The sequence below is a fragment of the Saimiri boliviensis genome, chromosome 12, assembly GCF_048565385.1.
Source record: "Saimiri boliviensis isolate mSaiBol1 chromosome 12, mSaiBol1.pri, whole genome shotgun sequence".
NCBI lineage: Eukaryota > Metazoa > Chordata > Mammalia > Primates > Cebidae > Saimiri > Saimiri boliviensis.
The window spans coordinates 115882650-115904612 of NC_133460.1; the positions used below are offsets into that span (position 1 = coordinate 115882650).

A 21963-nucleotide genomic window follows, 5' to 3' on the forward strand; every position below is an offset into this window, starting at 1 on the left:
TTCCAGGCAGTGGGCGAGCAGGGCTGAGAACTTGCCCCAGGCTACCTGCCTCCCAGCTGCGAAAGTCGGGCTTCCGTCCTTCCTCCCGCTGTGGAGTCTGTCTGCTGGATCCACACCCTCCGTGAGTTCTGGCAGGAGGCTTTTCCGTAGGTTGGAATTGTTACAGAGTCCAGGCGGAGGTGTCCTTCGCCCTGTGCCCTTTCTCCAGCGCCTCTGGCTGCCCTCCCCAAGGACCCCTGTGAGGTAAGGCAGCAGTGGCTCCCTAGGGGACCCAGAGAGCCCACAGGGCTTTTCCCATGGCTTCCTCTGTCCCTGGATTTCACTCAGCTCTCCAAGTTGACGCGACTCCAGGTAAGGTCAGAATCTTCTCCCATGATCTAGACCTTCGGGTTCCCCAGTCGGGGTGTATGTTCAGTCCCACTTTCCCACTTCCACAGCTTGGACACTACAGTATTTGGGGCGTCTCCCAGGTCCTTCAGCGGGTCTGCGGGTCCGCTCGGCTTTCCTGACTTACTCCTGCAGTCGTTCTGGATGGAGAACTTCCTGATGCGAGACTCCACACGCGCTCCGTTCGTCCGGGTGGGAGCTGCGATCCAGTCCTTGTTCGTCCGGGTGGGAGCTGCGATCCAGTCCTTGTTCGTCCGAGTGGGAGCTGCGATCCAGTCCTTGTTCGTCCGGGTGGGAGCTGCGATCCAGTCCTTGCCCCCATCGCCACGATCCTCCTCCTGGCTGTTCACTCCTCCCGAGAGATGTTTCCGAGCGGTGTGGTAGGACAGGACACCGCTCCGTAGTTTGGGAAGAGCGTTCTCTGCGAGGCTTGCTTCAGGATGAGGGCTAGAGTGGCCCACCGCAGAGGCAGTGCCTGTCTTGGTGCCCTGCCCCGTGTCCTGAGGATTACAGCTCAGGCTTCCATCCACGGGGAGCCCACCGGCCTATGTGTTATGCTGCTGTGGGGAGAGCAGGTGGGCTCCAGCGCTCTTGGGAATCAGTGCTGTGGTCTTGGGGGTCTTCGTCTGGGTCCTGGTTTCCTCACCTGAAGAGCTGGTGATCTGGCCAGGTGATCCTGGTATTCCTTCCTGTTCCAGAAACCCCAGTTTTTACATCGGGATCAGTGGCCAGTCTGTCCAGGCAGGAGCTAGGCTGTCTGTAGACCATTTTTGGTTTTAGTTCTGATATTTTCAAAACACTCACACTATCACTCACATGTTCAGGGGTTTATTTTATAGAATGGTCGTTGCTGCTAATTCTTATAACTCAAAAGGGACTTCTAGGTATGAATGTGACCTAAGCCTTCCTCCCAGTAATAACCCAGGCAGACTTACAACCACACGGAACGTGGCTCATATATACAGTGCGTGTCTCGCTTGAAGGTGGCCATGCCCCCGAGTCCTGGAGCTGATGACTATTCCCTCAACACCGGGTGGTGGTTACTGTACTTGGCTAGAGTAGTATGTGACTTCCACCCCAAGAAGTGCACTGGCGAATTTTAAATCACACTTGTTATATAACTGAAATGATAATGGTACATACGGATGCAAGATTTTGTTCCTTGATGAAAAGTTGTGGCTTTGAACCTGGCTGTGATATGTTTTTGAAAAGATGTGGCTGGCTTTCTGCCTCTGGGAAGGGGTCGGGACATAGTCTTACCAGCTCCCCCGTTAGTACAATTGAAACCCTGGACATGAAATAAGAAACCAGTGTAAGAAGACTATGAAAGGTGGGCTGGAGAAAGCAGCTGGCCAGGGACCTCGGACCCCAGGATCATGCCTGGTGACGTCCCTGGGTTTTCTTTTTGCCTGGGATGTTCCATATACAGAGGTGGAGAAGCCAGCTCCCCGGAGCCAGCAGGCACAGACAAGCCATCCCCAAGAAGAGAGCCTGCTTCCTCCAGCCAAGAACCAGGATGGCAGCAGCCTCACAGCAGGCATTTCCCGACGCGTATGTGCGGATGGCCAAGGTGCGCAAGAGACCCCCAGCGAGGGGCTGGAGAAACGCAGACAGAAGCCACGGGGGCTGTGAGCTCACCTAGGAGAGCGGCAACATAGAAACGGCACATCTCCAGATGCCGGCGAGGGTGTCGGAGCTGGGCCACTGATACGCGGCTGATGGGGGCCAAGGCACCTCTGGAAACCACCCAGGCGAAGAAACATCCGGAGGCCACAGAGCCCGGAAATGGCGCAGGGCCAGGGTCCTCCAGTGGGTGAGCGGAGAAACTGTGATGCAGCCACATGTGATGCAACTCGGCGGTGAGGAGGGTGAACGTGGGTGTCACTCGGCGGTGAGAAGGGTGCACCGTGGGTGTCGCTCGGCAGTGAGAAGGGTGAACGTGGGTGTCACTCGGCAGTGAGAAGGGTGAACGTGGGTGTCACTCGGCGGTGAGAAGGGTGCACCGTGGGTGTCGCTCGGCAGTGAGGAGGGTGAACGTGGGTGTCACTCGGCGGTGAGAAGGGTGAACGTGGGTGTCACTCGGCGGTGAGAAGGGTGAACGTGGGTGTCACTCGGCGGTGAGAAGGGTGAACGTGGGTGTCACTCGGCGGTGAGAAGGGTGAACGTGGGTGTCACTTAGCAGTGAGAAGGGTGCACCGTGGGTGTCGCTCGGCAGTGAGAAGGGTGAACGTGGGTGTCACTCGGCGGTGAGAAGGGTGAACGTGGGTGTCACTCGGCAGTGAGAAGGGTGAACGTGGGTGTCACTCGGCAGTGAGAAGGGTGAACGTGGGTGTCACTCGGCGGTGAGAAGGGTGAACGTGGGTGTCACTCGGCGGTGAGAAGGGTGAACGTGGGTGTCACTCGGCGGTGAGAAGGGTGAACGTGGGTGTCACTCGGCGGTGAGAAGGGTGAACGTGGGTGTCACTCGGCGGTGAGAAGGGTGCACCGTGGGTGTCACTTAGCAGTGAGAAGGGTGAACGTGGGTGTCACTCGGCGGTGAGAAGGGTGAACGTGAGTGTCACTTGGCGGTGAGGAGGGTGAACGTGGGTGTCACTCGGCAGTGAGAAGGGTGTGCCGTGGATGTCACTTGGCGGTGAGAAGGGTGTACTGTGGGTGTGTCGGCAGTGAGAAGGGTGAACGTGGGTGTCACTCAGCAGTGAGAAGGGTGAACGTGGGTGTCACTCAGCAGTGAGAAGGGTGAACGTGGGTGTCACTCAGCGGTGAGAAGGGTGAACGTGGGTGTCACTCGGCAGTGAGAAGGGTGCGCCGTGGGTGTCACTTGGCGGTGAGAAGGGTGTACCGTGGGTGTGTCGGCAGTGAGAAGGGTGAACGTGGGTGTCACTCGGCAGTGAGAAGGGTGCACCATGGGTGTCACTCGGCGGTGAGAAGGGTGCGCTGTGGGTGCACGTGGCAACCTGTGTTGCTCTCCAAGCATCACGCTGATCTCGGGAGGTCGCCTTCACCTACTGTACGACTTTGTTTCTGTAACATTCTTGAAGTCACAAAGTTCTGTGAGTGAGGAGAAGATGGTGACCTTCCTGGCTTATGCAGGGGGAGGGCGAGGAGGAAAGTGAATCTGACAGCGAAAGGGACCCTGTGGGGAGAGGACTGTCCCCAACCTCGGCTGCTTCGCAGTCCGTGTCCTGGTTGCAGTCCTGCCCTGCCGTGCTCCCCGATGCTTGGGGGAGGGATGGAGAGAGGGGACATGGGGCGTCTCTGCATTCTGTCTTACAACTGCATGTGCTCTACCATCGTCTCAAACTAAAAGTTTTTTTTTTTTGTTTTTTTTTTTAAGAAATAGTCGTGGCACTTCAGTGAAGACTTAGAATTTTAATGCGTATGTAGGTGATTCGGAACCTGAGCTTCCAATCACAGAGATCGCCCTTCTTTCTTTATCTCTTTTTTAACCTTGGAGACAAAGCCTTCCTCTGTTGCCCAGTGGGAGGGCAGTGGTGTGGTCACAGCTCACTGCAGCCTCGACCTCCCAGGCTCAAGCTGTCCTCCTGCCTCAGCCTCCCCAGGAGCTGGGACCACAGGCACCCACCTGGCTAGTGTTTTCATTGCAGAGATGGGGTCTCCCTCTGTTGGCCAGGCTGCTCTCAGACTCCTGGGTTCAAGTGATCCTCCCGCCTTGGCCTTGTAACATGCTGGGGTTACAGGCCTGAGCCGCTGTGTCGGGCCAAGATCACCTGTCAATAAAACGTGAACTGTGTTAGGCTGATTCTATAGAGGAGGCGACTCGCAGCTGCCGTCTTGACGTTTGTAGACAGATGTGAACCCTCAATTGAAGTCAATGCAGAGATCTTGTGGGTGATCCCGAGCTGCTTTTCAGAAAGACACACATGGTGTTTTCTGAGGCCTGTGGGTTGCTGTGAGGTGAAACGGCCTCTTCTCCATCTGGAAGCATCTTTAGCATCATGGTTGTGGCCATCCTGTAAGGGCCCTCCTAGGTGTCCCCGCGAGGCCGGCTTAGTGGGGTTGCTTTTCTCCTGGGTGCTGAGCGGCTGCCGGAGCCCCGGCTCCTCCTGCCATGCTCCTCCCGTCCTGGGCCTGGTCTTCCCCGTGACCTCCGGCCACCCCAGGGGCGTCTGCAGTGAGGAAGGGGCCCTTTACCCCAGTACTCCGCCCACAGGGCTGGGTTTGCTGCACTGCTGGCACGATCAGGAGCCGGGTCAAGTGCTGGGCCCTTCTTCCTCCTGGAGAGACGGGGCGTACTCAGTAACCTCCTCAGGGCGTCCTTACATCAGCTGGGTTTGGGAGCCATTTAAAAATACCTCCTGGCCGGGTAGGGTGGCTCACGCCTGTGATCCCAGCACTTTGGGAGACCGAGGCGGGCAGATCACCTGAGAGCAGCCTGGCCAACATGTTGAAACCCTGTCTCTACCAAAAATGCGTAAATTAGCCCGGCATGGTGGCAGGTACCTATAATCCCAGCTACTCAGGAGCCTGAATGGGAGACTGCTTGAACCCGGGAGGCGGAGGTTGCAGTGAGCAGAGATCACGCCATCGCACTCCAGGCTGGGTGACACAGTGAGACTTTGCCTCAAAGAGAAAAATTAAAAATCAACCTGTATAGGGCTGTTTGCCCTGAAGCAGGGCCCCGTGAGCTGGGGAGAGGAAGCAGGGATTCCCGGTTCCCCTCAAATCGTAGCTCGCCCCGGCAGGCATGGCTACGTATCGGGCCAGACAGATTCGGTGACACTTTTATTTATCTGAAGCATCTTATTGTCCCCTCCATCTCCACCACATTCCACTACTGAAGACTTTAAATCTGTTTTCTGCAAACTATTAGAGGTTTGTACAAGATCAACGTCGATCAACTTCATTGGAAAATGTACAGTTAGAAACAAAGGTTCTACCCCAAGTCCTTACTGATTCTCCGTCTGCCTTCTAGACCCACTGCAATCGCTGTGTTTCTGAGTGTGTGTGGTCAGCGTGCCCCGAGGCGAGCCTTCTCCCTTGGACGTCGAGCAGCAGCCTTGCTGATGGCCGTAATTAAAGGAAAGCACTGGGCAGAGCCCCCCAGTCTCCACGATTTCTGCCTCCAGGTGGAATTCTGCCGTTCCTGGCAAGGAAGGCTTCTCGAGTCAGTGGTGTGCGGAAGCCCTGCTTCCCGGGAATGCGCAGAAAGACGCCGTTCCCAAACCCAGGGCTCCGTGACGGGGAAAGGGGTGCCACAGGAAGGCAGGAGGAAGGTGGGCTGTCCCGTGAGACAGGCCACGTGAGACGTGGGGTCCATCTTAGGGTCGGGAGGAAAATCCCTCGGCCGTGCCCCAGGCCTGCCCAGGCAGCTCCCAGTGGGTGGGGCTGTTTTCTCTTCCCCTGAGTCAGGGCGGGGGATCCGGCCCAGGCAGACTGAAGCCACCGAGGGAGGGCTCATGAGGAAGGCGCCGTCCTGACTGGCCCACGTGCTGCCGCCTCTCTGGTCCTTCTGTGATCAGCTCTCTCCTCGCAGAGGCCACCCCACCACCCGTGGGGCTGAGTATCTCCAAGAGTGGCCCAGGGGAGAGAGGGCCCCTGCTTTACTCACTCAGAGCCGCAGGCGCCTCTCCCACTCCAGTATCGGGACAGAGACAAGCTCAGAGTGGCTAGTGCCTTCCACAGCCCTCAGCCGGACGCCCGGCAGTGGCTCCAGCTCTGGGCCCGTTCCGCAGGCCCTGGCCCCGCCGCCTCCTGCATGTCCACCTGTGTGGCTGCACATATCCCCCGGTCTCTGCCTCCGGCGTCTGGAAACACATCCCACGTGGGCTCTGGCCCCACCTTCACCCGACAGCCCTTCTCTGAGCTGCTGGCTTTCTCTGGCGACACAGGTGTCCTTAGTCTGTGGGGAAGACCCGTGGGCTACGTCTGTGTTTGAGGCTGTTTTCCAGGACCGATGGTGACTATGGGCAGCAGAATGCGGGGCTCCCCTGGGCCTTGGGGCCTGGCACATCCGGCTGGACCCTGGACTGACCCTGGGTCAGCACTTACCGTGTTCATCACACGCGCTGGGTCTGCTCCGCCTCTGAAAGGGGCCCCATGCCATGCCTCGAGCATGCTGGTAGCCCTAACCTGGGTGACGCATGAGGGGTACCCTACCCAGAGCCCAGCCAGCAGCTTGACCATGTGCTAGGTGAGGGACGTGGTCTGGTGGCTTTGCATCAGGCAGAGCTGGGTCACCTGATACGTGACCCCAGACAGGGTTTCTGCATCCAATTCTTTAACTGTTAAGTTGGACTCGGTGACATTCTCTGTCTCAGGGCCCATGTCTGTGGGTGACTAATCTCACCACACCTGCGATTTTCCACAGCGGTGGTCGAGTGAGAGCTGGCAGGCCCGGGCGGGGGGGACAGTCAGGGGCTGAGCCTCTGGGATTCCAGAGGACCACGCTGCTAGGCCTCCCTCTGGCCTCTTTTGGGCCTTTACCTGGGGTGGTTGGTTGGTCTTGGGTGACAGCCACACCATGAGCCTCCCTCCCCCAGCCCCTATGCCCCTCCGGCCCCCAGAGCCCACATGCTTTGCCCCAGGCCCTGCATCTTCTGCTCGGAAATTCCTGCCCCACTTGAGTGCGGCTCTGCTTTCCCGCGTTTCCAGGTTGGACCCAGTTCTCCGATCAGTGACATTGACACTCAGGCATGAAGGACCAGCTGGCGACCCCCTCTGAGCACTATTTGTTTTTAATGGGTGAGGGGCTTCTCTTCAGGGTCACCTGGAAGCTCACACCCGTCTGCCCCAGGAAAGAAGACTGGGGCCCCCCACCCTCCCTAAAGCCGTCTGCCGGCAGCTCAGCCTGCCAGGCTCACCGAGAGGGGCCCAGTGAATGGGGGAGGCCCTGAGGCCTGTGTCTTCACCCTTTCTCCTCCCACAAAGCCTAGGCATCTGTCAGAGGTGACCTGTGGGGTGGGCCTGGGGGTCCGTGCGTCCCCCTCCTGTGGGCTCCGACGGGGTCTCTGACCCTCCTCCATCCCCCCTCCCCACCCCAGACATTGGATTTCCGTGGAAATGAATTGTTAGATCCGTCCGTCCTTCTCCGTAAACTAGTTGGTCCAGAAATAATCTCCGCCAAATGCTCACAGCCCTGTGAGGTCACGGGAGCTGCAGAGACATGGACCATCATGCCCCAGGATGCCCCCAAATCGCAGGGGGGTGGCTCTGAAGGCTGCTCAGTGCGGACGGGTCTGACTTCTCCATGTCCTCTGTGTCGCGTGGTGGTCACTTGGGTGTTGAAGCCCAAATCTAGAGGCTCAATGCTTAGTAAACAGCCCAAAGGGGACAGAGTGGGGCAAAGGCCTAACGGGGCAGCCACCTCGCCAGCGATGGGGAGGCTCACTGCGGAGATTCCCCGGCGGTGGAAACGTCCATCCCGGGGCAGCCTTCTCGGCAGCGATGGGGAGGGCCACGTCAGAGATTCACTGCAGAGATCCACCAGAGCTGGAACCACATCGCTGGCTGTAAAGCTTTGCCCCCACAGGGAAACCTCCTGCCATAAAACGACTCACCAGAGGCCAACCTGGAGCATGTCCGCAGCCTCCAGATGCTGACTGGGAAGTAAATCGTTTTTATACCTCCTCGGAGACCCCGAAATAAAAGAGGCAATCTGTGCTGTTAACATAATGACTTCCCCAAGGAAAGTAGGAAGGTTCTGAGACCGGCTGCAGAACCCTGTCCAGCAGGGGAAGCGCTCTCTCTGCGGGGTTTGGGGAGAGCCTGGGTGCAAACTCTACCTCTTTCAGACTAACAGGCTCGGAAGGGACTCCGGCTTTTCCTGGTCAAATGCAACTTGGCACATAAAAAAGACGCCCAGTGCTTTAATGTACGTTCTGATTGTGTCAGCAGTGCAAACTCATGGGTGCATTCATGGGTCCTCATCAGGCTGGTCCCCTGGATGCCACCTGCCCTGTGCCTGTGGCTTACATGCAGTGTCACAGACGGCTCATCCCTCGGCACCCTAGGCCATTAGCTGCACAGTCGTGCTGTTGGTCGGCAGCGTCCGTGCCCGCCCCGGGGATGGTGGGTTTGAGCAGAGTCCATGGTGCCTGGTGAGGGTGAGTTTGAGCAGAGTCCACGGTGCTTGGTGAGGGTGGGTTTGAGCAGAGTCCACGGTGCCTGGTGAGGATGGGTTTGAGCAGAGTCCACGGTGCCTGGTGAGGGTGGGTTTGAGCAGAGTCCATGGTGCCTGGTGATGGTGGGTTTGAGCAGAGTCCCCGGTGTCTGGTGAGGGTGAGTTTGAGCAGAGTCCACGGTGCCTGGTGAGGGTGGGTTTGAGCAGAGTCCACGGTGCCTGGTGAGGGTGGGTTTGAGCAGAGTCCACGGTGCCTGGTGAGGGTGGGTTTGAGCAGAGTCCACGGTGCCTGGTGAGGGTGGGTTTGAGCAGAGTCCACGGTGCCTGGTGAGGGTGGGTTTGAGCAGAGTCCACGGTGCCTGGTGAGGGTGGGTTTGAGCAGAGTCCATGGTGCCTGGTGAGGGTGGGTTTGAGCAGAGTCCCCGGTATCTGGTGAGGGTGGGTTTGAGCAGAGTCCACAGTGCCTGGTGAGGGTGGGTTTGAGCAGAGTCCACGGTGCCTGGTGAGGGTGGGTTTGAGCAGAGTCCACGGTGCCTGGTGAGGGTGGGTTTGAGCAGAGTCCACGGTGCCTGGTGAGGGTGGGTTTGAGCAGAGTCCCTGGTGTCTGGTGATGGTGGGTTGGAGCAGAGTCCCCGGTGTCTGGTGATGGTGGGTTGGAGCCGAGTCCACGGTGCCTGGTGATGGTGGGTTTGAGCAGAGTCCACGGTGCCTGGTGAGGGTGGCTTTGAGCAGAGTCCCTGGTGTCTGGTGATGGTGGGTTGGAGCAGAGTCCACGGTGCCTGGTGTTGGTGAGTTTGAGCAGAGTACACTGTGAGGGTGGGTTTGAGCAGAGTCCACAGTGCCTGGTGATGGTGGGTTTGAGCAGAGTCCACAGTGCCTGGTGAGGGTGGGTTTGAGCAGAGTCCACAGTGCCTGGTGATGGTGGGTTCGAGCAGAGTCCACAGTGCCTGGTGATGGTGGGTTCGAGCAGAGTCCACAGTGCCTGGTGATGGTGGGTTCGAGCAGAGTCCACAGTGCCTGGTGATGGTGGGTTCGAGCAGAGTCCACAGTGCCTGGTGATGGTGGGTTCGAGCAGAGTCCACAGTGCCTGGTGAGGGTAGGTTTGAGCAGAGTCCACAGTGCCTGGTGAGGGTGGGTTTGAGCAGAGTCCACAGTGCCTGGTGAGGGTGGGTTTGAGCAGAGTCCACAGTGCCTGGTGATGGTGGGTTTGAGCAGAGTCCACAGTGCCTGGTGATGGTGGGTTTGAGCAGAGTCCACAGTGCCTGGTGAGGGTGGGTTTGAGCAGAGTCCACAGTGCCTGGTGATGGTGGGTTTGAGCAGAGTCCACAGTGCCTGGTGATGGTGGGTTTGAGCAGAGTCCACAGTGCCTGGTGATGGTGGGTTGGAGCAGAGTCCACGGTGCCTGGTGAGGGTGGGTTTGAGCAGAGTCCACAGTGCCTGGTGAGGGTGGGTTTGAGCAGAGTCCACAGTGCCTGGTGATGGTGGGTTCGAGCAGAGTCCACAGTGCCTGGTGATGGTGGGTTCGAGCAGAGTCCACAGTGCCTGGTGATGGTGGGTTCGAGCAGAGTCCACAGTGCCTGGTGATGGTGGGTTCGAGCAGAGTCCACAGTGCCTGGTGATGGTGGGTTCGAGCAGAGTCCACAGTGCCTGGTGAGGGTGGGTTTGAGCAGAGTCCACAGTGCCTGGTGAGGGTGGGTTTGAGCAGAGTCCACAGTGCCTGGTGAGGGTGGGTTTGAGCAGAGTCCACAGTGCCTGGTGATGGTGGGTTTGAGCAGAGTCCACAGTGCCTGGTGATGGTGGGTTTGAGCAGAGTCCACAGTGCCTGGTGAGGGTGGGTTTGAGCAGAGTCCACAGTGCCTGGTGATGGTGGGTTTGAGCAGAGTCCACAGTGCCTGGTGATGGTGGGTTTGAGCAGAGTCCACAGTGCCTGGTGATGGTGGGTTTGAGCAGAGTCCACAGTGCCTGGTGAGGGTGGGTTTGAGCAGAGTCCACAGTGCCTGGTGAGGGTGGGTTTGAGCAGAGTCCACGGTGCCTGGTGATGGTGGGTTTGAGCAGAGTCCACAGTGCCTGGTGATGGTGGGTTGGAGCAGAGTCCAAGGTGCCTGGAGGGCTCATTTGCACGTGAGGTTCATGCTGTGTTGCTGTGATTTCCAGTTAAGGGACAGCTTTGCCCCAGCCCTCCTGTGACCCCATCGTGGCTCTGAGCTTGGTCCCACCCTGACCCCTGTTGGCTCCTGCCCCAGGGCTGATCCAAGCTCCCCAGGGCAGTTGTAGCCGTGACCAGACTCTGCCCATTGGTGACAGAGCGAGGACCTCCCCCCAACCCCACCCCACGCTGAAGACTTCCTAAAACAAAATTAACTGCTAAATGCTACAAACGGTGGGCTAATTAGAAGTTAGCTCCTGGGCTGGGTCTAGATAGTCACCATTTCGTATTAGCAAGCAGGACCCTTAAAAATGGATTCTTTTTCAAACGCTGCTCTGTCTACTTAAAATAGCAAAACCCTCGGAACGGCAGCCGTCTCGACAGCCGCATTTTATTTTGCCTTTTCTCGAAAGCAGATGGGAGGAGTTTCTCCCGCCGGCGGTGAGCGCGGCACAGAGCCCCGTGCGGCGGCCAGGAGGGGGCGGTGGCGGCGCGGGGCTCTGTCCTGGAAGGGAGGTGCCGCTGAAGGAAGCCGGAGCCCTGGTCTCTCCGGGGCTGTCCCTGAGGACTTGAACGGAGGTGGGAACGGGCTCTTGGAAGCCGGAAAGACGACCCCCGTGGGAGGTGGGACGTGGACCAGAGCGCTCACCTGTGGTGGTGCACAGGATAGGACCCGCCCTTCTCCAGTGGATTCTTCCTCTCCCTGGAGAGGCCCCTTCACGGTTCCCCAGGGAGGACAGTGGGAGGTGGGCACTCAGGTCTGGGGTCTGCAGGAGCCCACTTGTCACTCGTGGGTTGGGGCCAGGAGTCACTAAAAGTCATTTAAGCGTCAGCTGGTGTCTCTCCTTTTACGGCAGCTTGTTCTCTAAGAGAGCAAAGCACCTTTAGAATCTCCTCTCCCGTTTCCAGGAGTCCGTGTCCCCGAAGGGCCTGCCCGCCCGACATCTTCTGAGTCTCCTCCAACAAAGCCAGCCGAGCCCCCTCCCCGCCTCCTCCTCGGGCCTCTCTACTCCTGTGCACTCCTTCTGGGCCTTTCCTGAGCTCCTGGGGTTTTGTCCTCAGGACAGAGCCGGAACGGGGGGAGAGGCAGCACCCGCTGGGCCCTGTGAGCACCTTCCCCTTTGTAAATGAAGATGCCTCTGATGACGTCCTCAGGGCTACTGGGCACTGCCTCAGCCCTGTCTGCGGGTCCAGCCCTGTCTGGAGTGGCATCCCGAGGGCACCTTCCTCTCCCTGCACCCCACAACGGCTCCCTCCTCTGCCGTCTGCCCAAGCCTGGTCCCTCCAGCTCCCCCCTACCAACCACCTCACACGTGCAGAGCTGATGTCAGCCCCGACGGGCCCCCTCCCCGTCCAGGTGGAGGCCGGCAGCCCTGCAGGGTGAGAGGTGCCCAGCCTCTTCCCAGTTCTCCTTTTAGCGCCATAGGTTCCTCACAGTTCCCAGGTATCCCCTTCTGTGAGGCTATCTTCATTCACCCCTGGAGGCCGGGCCCACCTGGCTGCCCCATGGTCCTGCCCCTTCCCTGGTCACCTCCACTGGTCTTTGAACTCGATACCCGCAAAGTTTGGCCTTCATCAAACTGCAAGGGTCCACGTCCAAGTCTCCCTCCCATGGTCCTGTGAGCAGATAAACAGACTGGAGACAGAGCCTGGGTTCACCCCGAGAGGAGATGCGGGAGCCGGGGCTGGGGGCTGTGTTTTGGGGGAAGCTCCCATGTGTGATCTGCCTGCTTGTCCCTTCCATCCTGGCTGCCTTCACTGCCCTGTGACAGGTGACAAGAGCAGAGGGTAAACAAGGATAGGAGGAGAAGGTGCTTTTTCCTCTGTTAGGGAAAGCTGGTCACGGTGAGGATGGAAGGAGGCCCCAGGAGCAGGAGGGCCACAGAGGGACCCAATGGACCTGTCAGGAGCATTGGGCAGCCAAGAGGAGTATCTGAGGGAGAGGAGCAGCGGCCTGAAGGAACATCAGAGGGAGAGAGGAGCACCTGGAGGAGAAGAGCAGCTGGAGGGGAGGAGCACCTGGAGGAGAAGAGCAGCTGGAGGGGAGGAGCACCTGGAGGAGAAGAGCAGCTGGCGGGGAGGAGCACCTGGAGGAGAAGAGCAGCTGGGGGGAGGAGCACGTGGAGGAGAAGAGCAGCTGGGGGGAGGAGCACGTGGAGGAGAAGAGCAGCTGGAGGGGAGGAGCACCTGGAGGAGAAGAGCAGCTGGGGGGAGGAGCACCTGGAGGAGAAGAGCAACTAGAGTGGAGGAGCACCTGGAGGAGAAGAGCAGCTGGCGGGGAGGAGCACCTGGAGGAGAAGAGCAGCTGGCGGGGAGGAGCACCTGGAGGAGAAGAGCAGCTGGGGGGAGGAGCACGTGGAGGAGAAGAGCAGCTGGGGGGAGGAGCACGTGGAGGAGAAGAGCAGCTGGCGGGGAGGAGCACCTGGAGGAGAAGAGCAGCTGGCGGGGAGGAGCACCTGGAGGAGAAGAGCAGCTGGGGGGAGGAGCACGTGGAGGAGAAGAGCAGCTGGGGGGAGGAGCACGTGGAGGAGAAGAGCAGCTGGGGGGAGGAGCACCTGGAGGAGAAGAGCAGCTGGAGGGGAGGAGCAGCTGGGGGGAGGAGCACCTGGAGGAGAGTAGCTGGTGGGCGCATCTGAGGGAGAGCAGCAGCTGGGGGAGGTGCCTGGCGGCCTGGTAGGAAATTGTGAGGGTCTCAGCAGCCTCGTCTAACCACCTCTTCTGAGGCAGTGAGCATCTTCCATGGGGTCGAAGCTGGAGGACTTGCTGTGACCAGTGGAGACCACTGATTGCCTACACCAGGGTCCCCAGTGCCTGGCCGTGGCCCGTTAGAAGCTGGGCCGCACAGCGGGAGGCAGGCAGTGGGTGAGGGAGTGAAGCTTCATGTGTATTTACAGCCACTCCCCTTGATGGGACACAGAGCCATCTCCAAAAAACCAAAAGGAAATCCATCTCCAGGAAACAGTGACTGCCATCCCCTCTCCCGCCAGCCCTGGCAATCACCGTTCTGCCTTGTTCCTGGTTTGCCTCCTGTAGATCCTGAGTGTATCCAAGAAGTCAGATGGGACTTGTCCTTCTGTGGCCGCTCATTTCACCCAGCCTAGTGTCTTCGGGGTTCTCCTGCCGTAGCGTGTGTCCGAATCTCCCTCCTTGTTCCAGCTGCATCGTGTTCGGTTCCGTGGATGTTCCGCGTTTGTGTAGCCACTCACCCGTCGACGACGTGGGTTGCTTCCCCTGGGTGGCTGCCTGGGTTGTGCTGCTGTCCCAGGCCCTGCTCTCAGTATTCCGGGCATTTCCTGGGTGTGGCTTGCGGGTCTCTGTGGAGGAGCCCGGGTCATGGAGTCCCCTCCACAGACTGAGAGCTCGTGGTTTATACGCATTGTTGCCGTGGTGTGGCCTCACAGCCACCTGCGGAATTCTGGGTTTGAAGCCGGGTGCCCACTCTCAGTCTCTGATTCCTAAGGGGAAAAGAATTCACAGGTGTGGAGTGTTTATCACGCGCTGGGTGTAGAGATGTGCTCTTAGATACGGGCTCCCTGTTTGGAGGCACCGTAGGGAGGGCAGATGGGCTCTGAGGTCTGGGGCTGGTTCCCCGGCATGCCTAGGCCAGGTAGCGTCCTCAATGCTGGGACGAGGGCAGGTGGGGGGGGTCTGTGTGCCCCCACCCCGGCACATGGCCCCTGAGCTCCAGGCCAAGGCTCTGGGGGAGCTGCTCACACGTGTGCTTCCCCCACCAGGTGAATGAGAAGATGTAGGGCCGTGACAGTCCTGGTGACACCTGCTGGGAGCTTGGTGTGGACACCCCAGCCCAGCCCAGCCCAGCTGGAGAGCCCTGCCCCTGGGCGTCCCCCCGGCCATCCAGCCTCACCATGTCCAAGCGGGGCATGGGCAGCCGGGCCAAGGGGGACAAGGCGGAGGCCCTGGCAGCGCTGCAGGCGGCCAACGAGGACCTTCGAGCCAAGCTCACAGACATCCAGATCGAGCTGCAGCAGGAGAAGAGCAAGGTGGGCTCTCCCCAGACCCCCACCGCTGAATGCCCCACCCTCCCACCACCCCCAGGGCTGGGCTCTTCCGAAGCCAGGTGTAGCCAGGGCCCCGTGGAAATGACCACCCAGTCCTGGAGGCTGCTTGGAACAGGCCACTTGGTGGGGGTGGGTAGGGGGCGGCAGGCAGTGGGAGACTTGAGGGCCCTGTGGGCAGAGGCGCCATGGTGGCCGCAAACCACGGCGAGCTCAGAAAAATGACCCTCTGCTGTGCGGGGACAGCCCTCCTGTCTGGGGCCACAGGGCCCTGGGGGTCTGTGTCCAGTGGTGCCATCCCTGGAAAGGACACTGACTTTCCCACTTCGGTGTCTGTGGTGGAACTGACCTGAAACAGAGTGGGTATGGCTTTCGCATGGAAAAAGACGGGCCGTGGGCTTAGACTTCCGGGTTTGAGAACAGTGCCCGCTGCCAAGCGCGGAGACGCAGGGACGTGCCCAGGGTAGGGGGAGGCCCAAGATGGCCCCTGGCTGGACCCCTAGCCCTCAGGGTTCTTACAGCCTCTGGAACGCTTGGGCTGTGCTGAGCTATGCTGGCAGCCAAGAGGGGGTTGTGGGGAGGGGCTGCCCAGAGGCCAGGCCAAGCCCAGAGTGGGCTACCCCTGACTGAACCTCTTTCCACCTCGGGCATCACCTCTGTCCTCTCCTTTCCATCTCCTGGTCCCCAGGAGCCGTTAGGGAGTGTGCCCAGGCTCCTGGAAGGAGGAGGCAAAGGAGAGAGCATCTGGAGAGAAGGCAGCACCAGGAAGGGGCTGGGCATGAGGGCAGGTGCCTGCCGCAGGAACGGGGGCAGCAGGAAGGGTCTGGGTCACTCGTGGATGGTGTCCCTGCTCCCGGCCCTGATGCTCTTCCTCCTGTGTCTTGCCCAGCAAAGGCGTCTGTCTCGGGGTGCTGTGTGGTCTGGTGGTGGAGGGGAGTCAGGTTATTTGGGGCCAGTTGCTTAACCGGCTTACCTTCCTGTGATTCCACCTCCTTGTCATATCAAGAGAAGAGGAAGGTTTCCTGACATGTGATGATCATGTGAAGTTCAGGTTTTAGTGCCCAGGAGGAAAGTTGTATTAGAACATGAGTCATCCCAGCACACTGGGGGCAAGGCGGGAGGATCACTTGAGCCCAGGAGTTTGAGACCAGCCTGGGCAGCACAGCGAAACCTCAACTCTGCAAAGAAATGGGAACATTACCGAGTCCAGCGGCGTGCTCCTGTGGTCTCAGCTGCTCAGGAGGCTGCGGCGAGATGGGTGCTGGGTCTGGGAGGTTGAGGCTCTAGCGAGCTGTGATTGTGCCACTGCACTCTAGCCTGGGCGACAGAGCAAGACCCTGTCTCTAAAAAAATAAAAATGATTAAAGTACAGCTGCACATGCTCATTTACATATTGTCCTTCAAGTTGACCCACAAAACCTAAGATGTTTACCACAGGGCCCTGTCCCGGCCACCCCCGTCCTGCCGGAAGTTCCCTCCTCTGTAGGATGGAGACGAACCCAGCGCCCACTGCCTGTGGCCCGGAGGAGGGGTGCTCCTGAGGCTCCCTGGTACAGCTGGGGGAGAGTCTCGCTCCTCAGACACCAGGAGGCTGAGGGCACGGGGACGTGGTCAGAAAATGTGCGTCCGGCACTTGCTCTGTGCCAGGCGTCCATAAAGCACAAACAACAATGCCCAGAGGCCCAGACTTGCTGCAGCAGCACAGGGTCAGGGTGTGAATGACCCCCTGAAAATGGGGAGTTTCCCCACATGGAGTCATCAGGCTGCCTGGCAAGCCAAGGATGTGATGTCTTCCGTCTCCCGTTGTGCTGATGGAGGGAGAGATGGCTTGTCCAGGGCCCGGTGAGAATGAAGCTCTTTGTTTTACTGAATAAAAATATAACAACTGTATTTTTTTTTTTTTGAGACAGTCACTCTGTTACCCAGTCTGGAGGGCAGTGGAGCGATCTCAGCTCACTACAGCCTCGACCTCCTGGGCTCCGGCGATCCTCCCACCTCAGCCCCCCGGGTACCGGAGGCCGCAGGTGTGTACCACCATGCCTGGTGTGTTTTTTTTTTTTTTTTTTTTTTTTTTTTTTTCCACTTTTTTGTAGAGACTGAGTCTTGCCATGTTGCTCAGGCTGGTCTCAAACTCCTGGTCTCAAGCGATCTTCCTGCCTCGACCTTCCAACATGCTGGGGTTACAGGTCTTAGCCACTGCACCTGGCCAATAATTACCTTCTTGACACAAACACTGCCTTGCAGACATTCCAGGTGGAGTCACGGGTTCCCTGTCCACCCAGTTAGGTGTAGTTTTGCCAAAACACATCCGTCTGCGACACCCTGAGGGACACACGCCTCGATGGGCAAGGGGCCGGCTCTCGGCTCTCCAGGTGCTGGCAGGGGCTCCAGGGCCAGTGTCTGAGGGTGGAAACCCAGACCGCTGGGCACCTTACAGGGCTGTTTAGTTGTGCCCGGAGGAGGATGCAGCCTCCTGTCACAACGTGCAGAAGGCACCAGAGGAAAGGAACAGAGAGGAAGCCTGTTTGCCTCAGAGCGCCTCGCCCTGGACGTCCTCGCCCGACGGTTCACATTACAGTGTATTGAACAAGCGAGCCGAGCCCTGCCTCGTCAAGCGTAACCGACAGCATGCCGGACGCACAGGCGGCCACTCCCTTTTGCCAACTGACCACGGCGCCTCTCGGAGTCGGAGCCACGCAGCTCGCACGGGCTCATCCGTGTTCACGTGCCCTACCATGCGGCGCCTGTCGACGGCATTCAGGCTGCTTCAGCTCTGGGCTGGTACTGCCACCCTGTGTGTGGGTCTTGGACCACATGTGAGATAATTCCTGTAGGAGACGTTCCTGCAAGCCGGGTCGCTGGGCCAGAGCATGTCTGCGTTTGCAGTTTGACGGTGACGTCCCCAGGGCGCATGGAGAACAGAGAAGACCCTTCAGCGAGGTCCAGCTGGCTCCCAAGGGCTGCTCCAGGAGCTGGGCCGGGAAGAGTCCTCACCACCGGCTCACGCTGGCCAGAAGATGCTGGCTGCTCTGGGACCACCAGGGTTCATGGCTTGGCTCTGCTCCTTCCTGCAGACCTCGTTATTTGGGCTTAGTCAAGGACTCAAATACTCTCAGCTCTGCCAGGGGGGCCTTTCTAAGCTGGGGTTTTCACACCTCGCTGTGTAGCAGAGCCGGGATCTTGGTCCTGCTGGACCAGAAGCTGCTGAGACGGGTGGGGAGGCGTTGAACCTGCCCAGGGCCACTCAGCATCTGGCATCGTGGAGCCGCCCTCCCTCTCCTGGACCCCTCCCTCTCCCACCTCCATCCCTCCCCCCGCCCCCTCCCTCCCCCGACCCCCTCTCTCCCCCGGCCCCCTCCCTCTCCCAGCCCCCTCCCTCTCCCAGCCCCTTCCCTCTCCCAGCCCCCTCCCTCTCCCAGCCCCCTCCCTCTCCCAGCCCTTTCATTCTGCCAGTCCCAGGGAACAGTGGCTTTCCCACATTAAAGGGGATGCAGAAAATAATTATTCTTTGTCTTCTCAACTTCCAGGGACTACTGCTAACTGAAGCAGGGGCTGGAGAGGAAAAGGTGGGTGGGCCAAAGATGGATCCTTGGACAGGAGAGACTCCCTGGGCCACCAAGACCCCCGGGCATCCTCTGACCCTGCCCCCATCTCAATAGCTTGCTTCCTCCAACTCCGAATCTGTCCCTCCCTGCCTCCTTAGCCCACCCCTCCCCGCCTCATTCACCTGTTCTCCTCCTTCCTGGTCCTGTCTCCCCTGGTGCCTCCGAGCCAAACCTGGACCTTCCGAGCCAAGCGTCATTGAAAGCATTCAAGGCTGGGCACAGTGGTTCCTACCTGTAATCCCAGCACTTTGCAAGGCTGAGGTGGGAGAATCACTTGAGCCCAGGAGTTCACCAGCCTGGGCAGCATGGTGAAACCTGGTCTCCACACAAACAACAAATTAACTGGGCATGGTGGCACTCACCTGTAGTCCCAGCTACTCAGGCTGAGGCGGGAGGATGGCGTGAGCCCAGGAGGTCGAGGCTGCGGTGAGCTGTGATTGTGCCACTGCATTCCAGCCTGGGTGACAGTAAGAGTGTCTCAAAGAACAATGTTTTAAATTAAAAACATTTGCGATTAAAAAAAGATTATGCGCACATGTGTGTGCATGCAGAAAAGCATACGGCAGACAGGCGGATAGCCACCACCTATGATTAAGAAATGACTGCATTTGGGTTCCAATAGAAGAAAACTGGAAGCTCCGTGCCCTCCGGGAGGGCTGAATGCCCCCGTGCCCCGGCATCTTTCAGGCCTGAGTGACAGCGAGGGTCTCACAGACGGTACAGGACTTCAGCTCATTGCACCTGAGAATCCTGAGGACGCTGGAGCTCTTGCCCCTTCTCCTCCAGCCCCTACCTGGGCATTCTCCTCTCCCTGCTCCGTTCCATGGGTGGAATATCCCATCTGAGTTGACCTTTGAGTTTTCCTGAGCAGGGAAGGGCATGAGGCTGTAGCTTCTGCGTGGTTAGAAACAGGACCACGGCTCTCCCATCACCACAGCTCACACAGCGGTTTGACCTCTGCCACAAGAATGTGGGGATTTTTGATCTGCAAAACACTTGCATAAGTCACAGCCAAGTAGGGAAGAGAAAACAGGAATTCACTCCTTCCGATTGCCAGCTTCGGTGCTTTTGCAGGCTTTACTGTGTCCGCGCTAAATGTAATATCATTATTGCAACCCCAGGGCAGGTGTCTAACTAGACCTTCAGCTATGGAACCGGAGCCTCCCATCTGATTTCCAGCAGATCCAGATGCCCCGGAAGCAGCCATGGAAGGGGGTCCAGTTCTGGACCTTGAGAGGGAAATCAGTGGCTGGCCAGAGGAGCCCTTCCCGGGACAGACCGACCCTGCTCCATCAACCTCTGGCAGCCTGGAGGGACGGGCAGCGCCTGAGCCGGTCTGGAATCTGGCCATGCCCTGGAAGCTCCTACAGCCCACTGGTGGCCAAGGTGGCCTCTGGCAGCCGCATCAGCTCAGGCGTGGGCAAGTGCTTCCAGCTGCTGGTGCCTCCAGCAGGGCATGAGCCTTCACAGCTCCCAAGGTCGAATCCAGACGTGGGTCCGCCCGTAGCTGGGCCCAGCCTGCTGTGCAGTTTCCCTGTGGTGATGGGAAGAGGCGCTGTCACGTGGAGATTAAATCCATTTACATTGAACAACTGAGCAGGGGGAGCTGCTTGTTTCTCTGTCGTGGTCCCAGGCTGCCGGGCACTGGGGAGCTCTTCTCTTTATCAGGAATCCTCAGCACATCAGAGTTCTGCTGCTACATCACCACATTTTGCAGGTTGTAATTTTCAGGGCAAAGAAGGTCCCTGTGGGTTCTGGAAAGAGCATTTGGATTTCAGACCGATGGTTCATCGATCGCCGAGGAAGAATGGAGCGAATGAGATTTGAGAAGTCAAGAATAAAATGATTTGAATAAAAGCAGGGCACTTCTGCAGGTGCCAGCCCTCAGTGGGGAGAGAGCTGGGACCGTTCCCGTGAAGAAGACCCCCCCACAAAGGGGAGGGGCTCCCAAGGAGGGCTCCCGAGCCTCGTGGGCGTGAACCCAGCCTTGTCTGGAGGCAGGCACAGCACGGGCTCCTTTAAAGCGGGGAAGAGGCATGCGTTTCGGGGTGTAAGTCGCCGTGTTTTTGTTGTGGACACGGAGGCTCCAGCTCTGGCCTGGACACAGCAGGGCCCTCCTGCCTATTCCGGGGTCTGGCTGCTGCAGGTTGAGCCCTGACTCTCGGAACTGTGTGCTGGATGAGGAACCAGGGCAGGGAGCAGGGAAAACTCACACCCACAGCACTCGCACCTTTAGGAGGTGCCTGGAAAGTCCTGCGCGATCCTGGCTCTAACTGAGGACCTGCCTGGAGGTGGGAGACCCCATGGAAGCCTTGGCCTCTTGCCCCCACAAGAAACGTGTCCTGGACAGCTATGCCCCCGTGGGCCTGTGGAGGGAGGTGGCAATGGCAGGGACAGGGGCTGAGGCAAGGGGTGGTGGAGTCAGCAGACATGGTGGGCGGTGCTGGGGTCACTGGAGACGTGGTGGGTGATGCTGGAGCAGAGACCGCCATGAGCACAGGGAGGCCCCAGGGTGGGGATGGCTCCAGGTGGGGCTAGAGCCCAGGTGGACACAGGGTGAATGGGGACAGGTGTGACCTGGAGTGTCAGGAGGGCCAGGCAGGTGCAGCCCTCATGGGGAGGGTGCAGGAGAGGTCCGCAGGGGTGGCCACGGACCCCAGGGGCTGCGGTGGGGGGGCATGAGGGAGCCTGGTAACCTATGGTCTGCATGGGGACACTGGAGGGAGAAAGGGGGTTGCTGATCACTCTGCTGGAACAGCAAGCAACGCTGGGCTTCCCTGGCTGCTGGGCGTCCCACCGTGGTGGGGCGGGGAGCTTGGGCCCTAGAGCGTTAAAGCTGGACATGATGTGATTTTATTTGCATATTATAAATGTCTTTATTTAAAATATTTCGATGTTATAAATATACCCTCTTGCTGCTGTGGGAGGGGCTGAGGGAACCACGAGAGGCAGCTGCTCAGAGGTCCGTGCCATGGCTGAGGGTGGCAGCCATGGGGGGGATGGCACAGAGGTGCCAGCATGTGTGGGCAGGCTTCAGGTGGAGCATGTGGGTGGACGGTGCAGGGATGCTCTGGGCTTGGGCCTGAGGCCCGGTGGCCGGGCTGCCCTTTGCTGAGGTGGCGTCTGGGCGAGGATGATGGGCACTGGGCACCGGAGGACATCAAGGACTCTACGTGGGACAGGCCACCGTGGAGCTTCACAGCGACGCCCAGGCGGGGGCAGCCAGGTGGGCCCTGAGCGTAGGTGTCCACTGTCTGTCCCGCGGGGTGCACGGGCCTCAGGCGTGGACGTGGGGGTCTCTGGGTGGTGAGTATGCTGTCCAGAGGACAGGGCAGGGGAGACAGCTGGGACCAGCCCTGGACACTCAGCTCATCAGCTCAGGAGCCCCGAGAGGGCAGCGAGGAGGCCGTGCTCTTCTTCACCCGCCTCAGGCTTGCTTCCAGAACATTCCATCTGGCCTCTGTTCTTTCGGGCTGTTAGGTTTTAAGAAGGTTCTTTTTTCCTGGCTCCTTATTTTGTTTGATCGTATTTCTCAGTGTTTTTGTCTGCGAAGGCCCGGTGCCTCTGCTTCACAGAGATTTACATGAATGTTTTGCATTTGAAAGAAGCCTCCAGCCTTTCCCTGGGCACTGTCTGCTCATTACTGTGGGAACCTGAATGTTCTGTGCCTGTAGGAGTGGGGAAATCGTTCCCCAAAAGTCTGGGATCCGATTCTCTTTGTCCACAGCC

At 59.0% G+C, this 21963-nt stretch overlaps 1 protein-coding gene across 22 annotated transcripts in view; it reads left to right on the plus strand.

Annotated features, from left to right (window-relative positions):
* The window catches only part of JAKMIP3 (Janus kinase and microtubule interacting protein 3), a 128508-nt gene that overhangs the window by 47150 nt on the left and 59395 nt on the right, over positions 1-21963 (plus strand). For 20 of the 22 annotated variants that reach the window (XM_074383105.1, XM_074383107.1, XM_074383110.1 and 17 more), the window contains exon 2: positions 14348-14614. The exons of 1 other annotated variant lie outside the window; for it this stretch is intronic. In XM_074383105.1, the coding sequence (XP_074239206.1) occupies positions 14480-14614 (135 nt within the window). In that variant the 5' untranslated portion in view covers positions 14348-14479. Of the gene's footprint in view, positions 1-13646; positions 13831-14347; positions 14615-21963 lie in introns of all 22 variants that reach the window. One more of the 22 variants, XM_074383106.1, reaches the window with a different exon arrangement.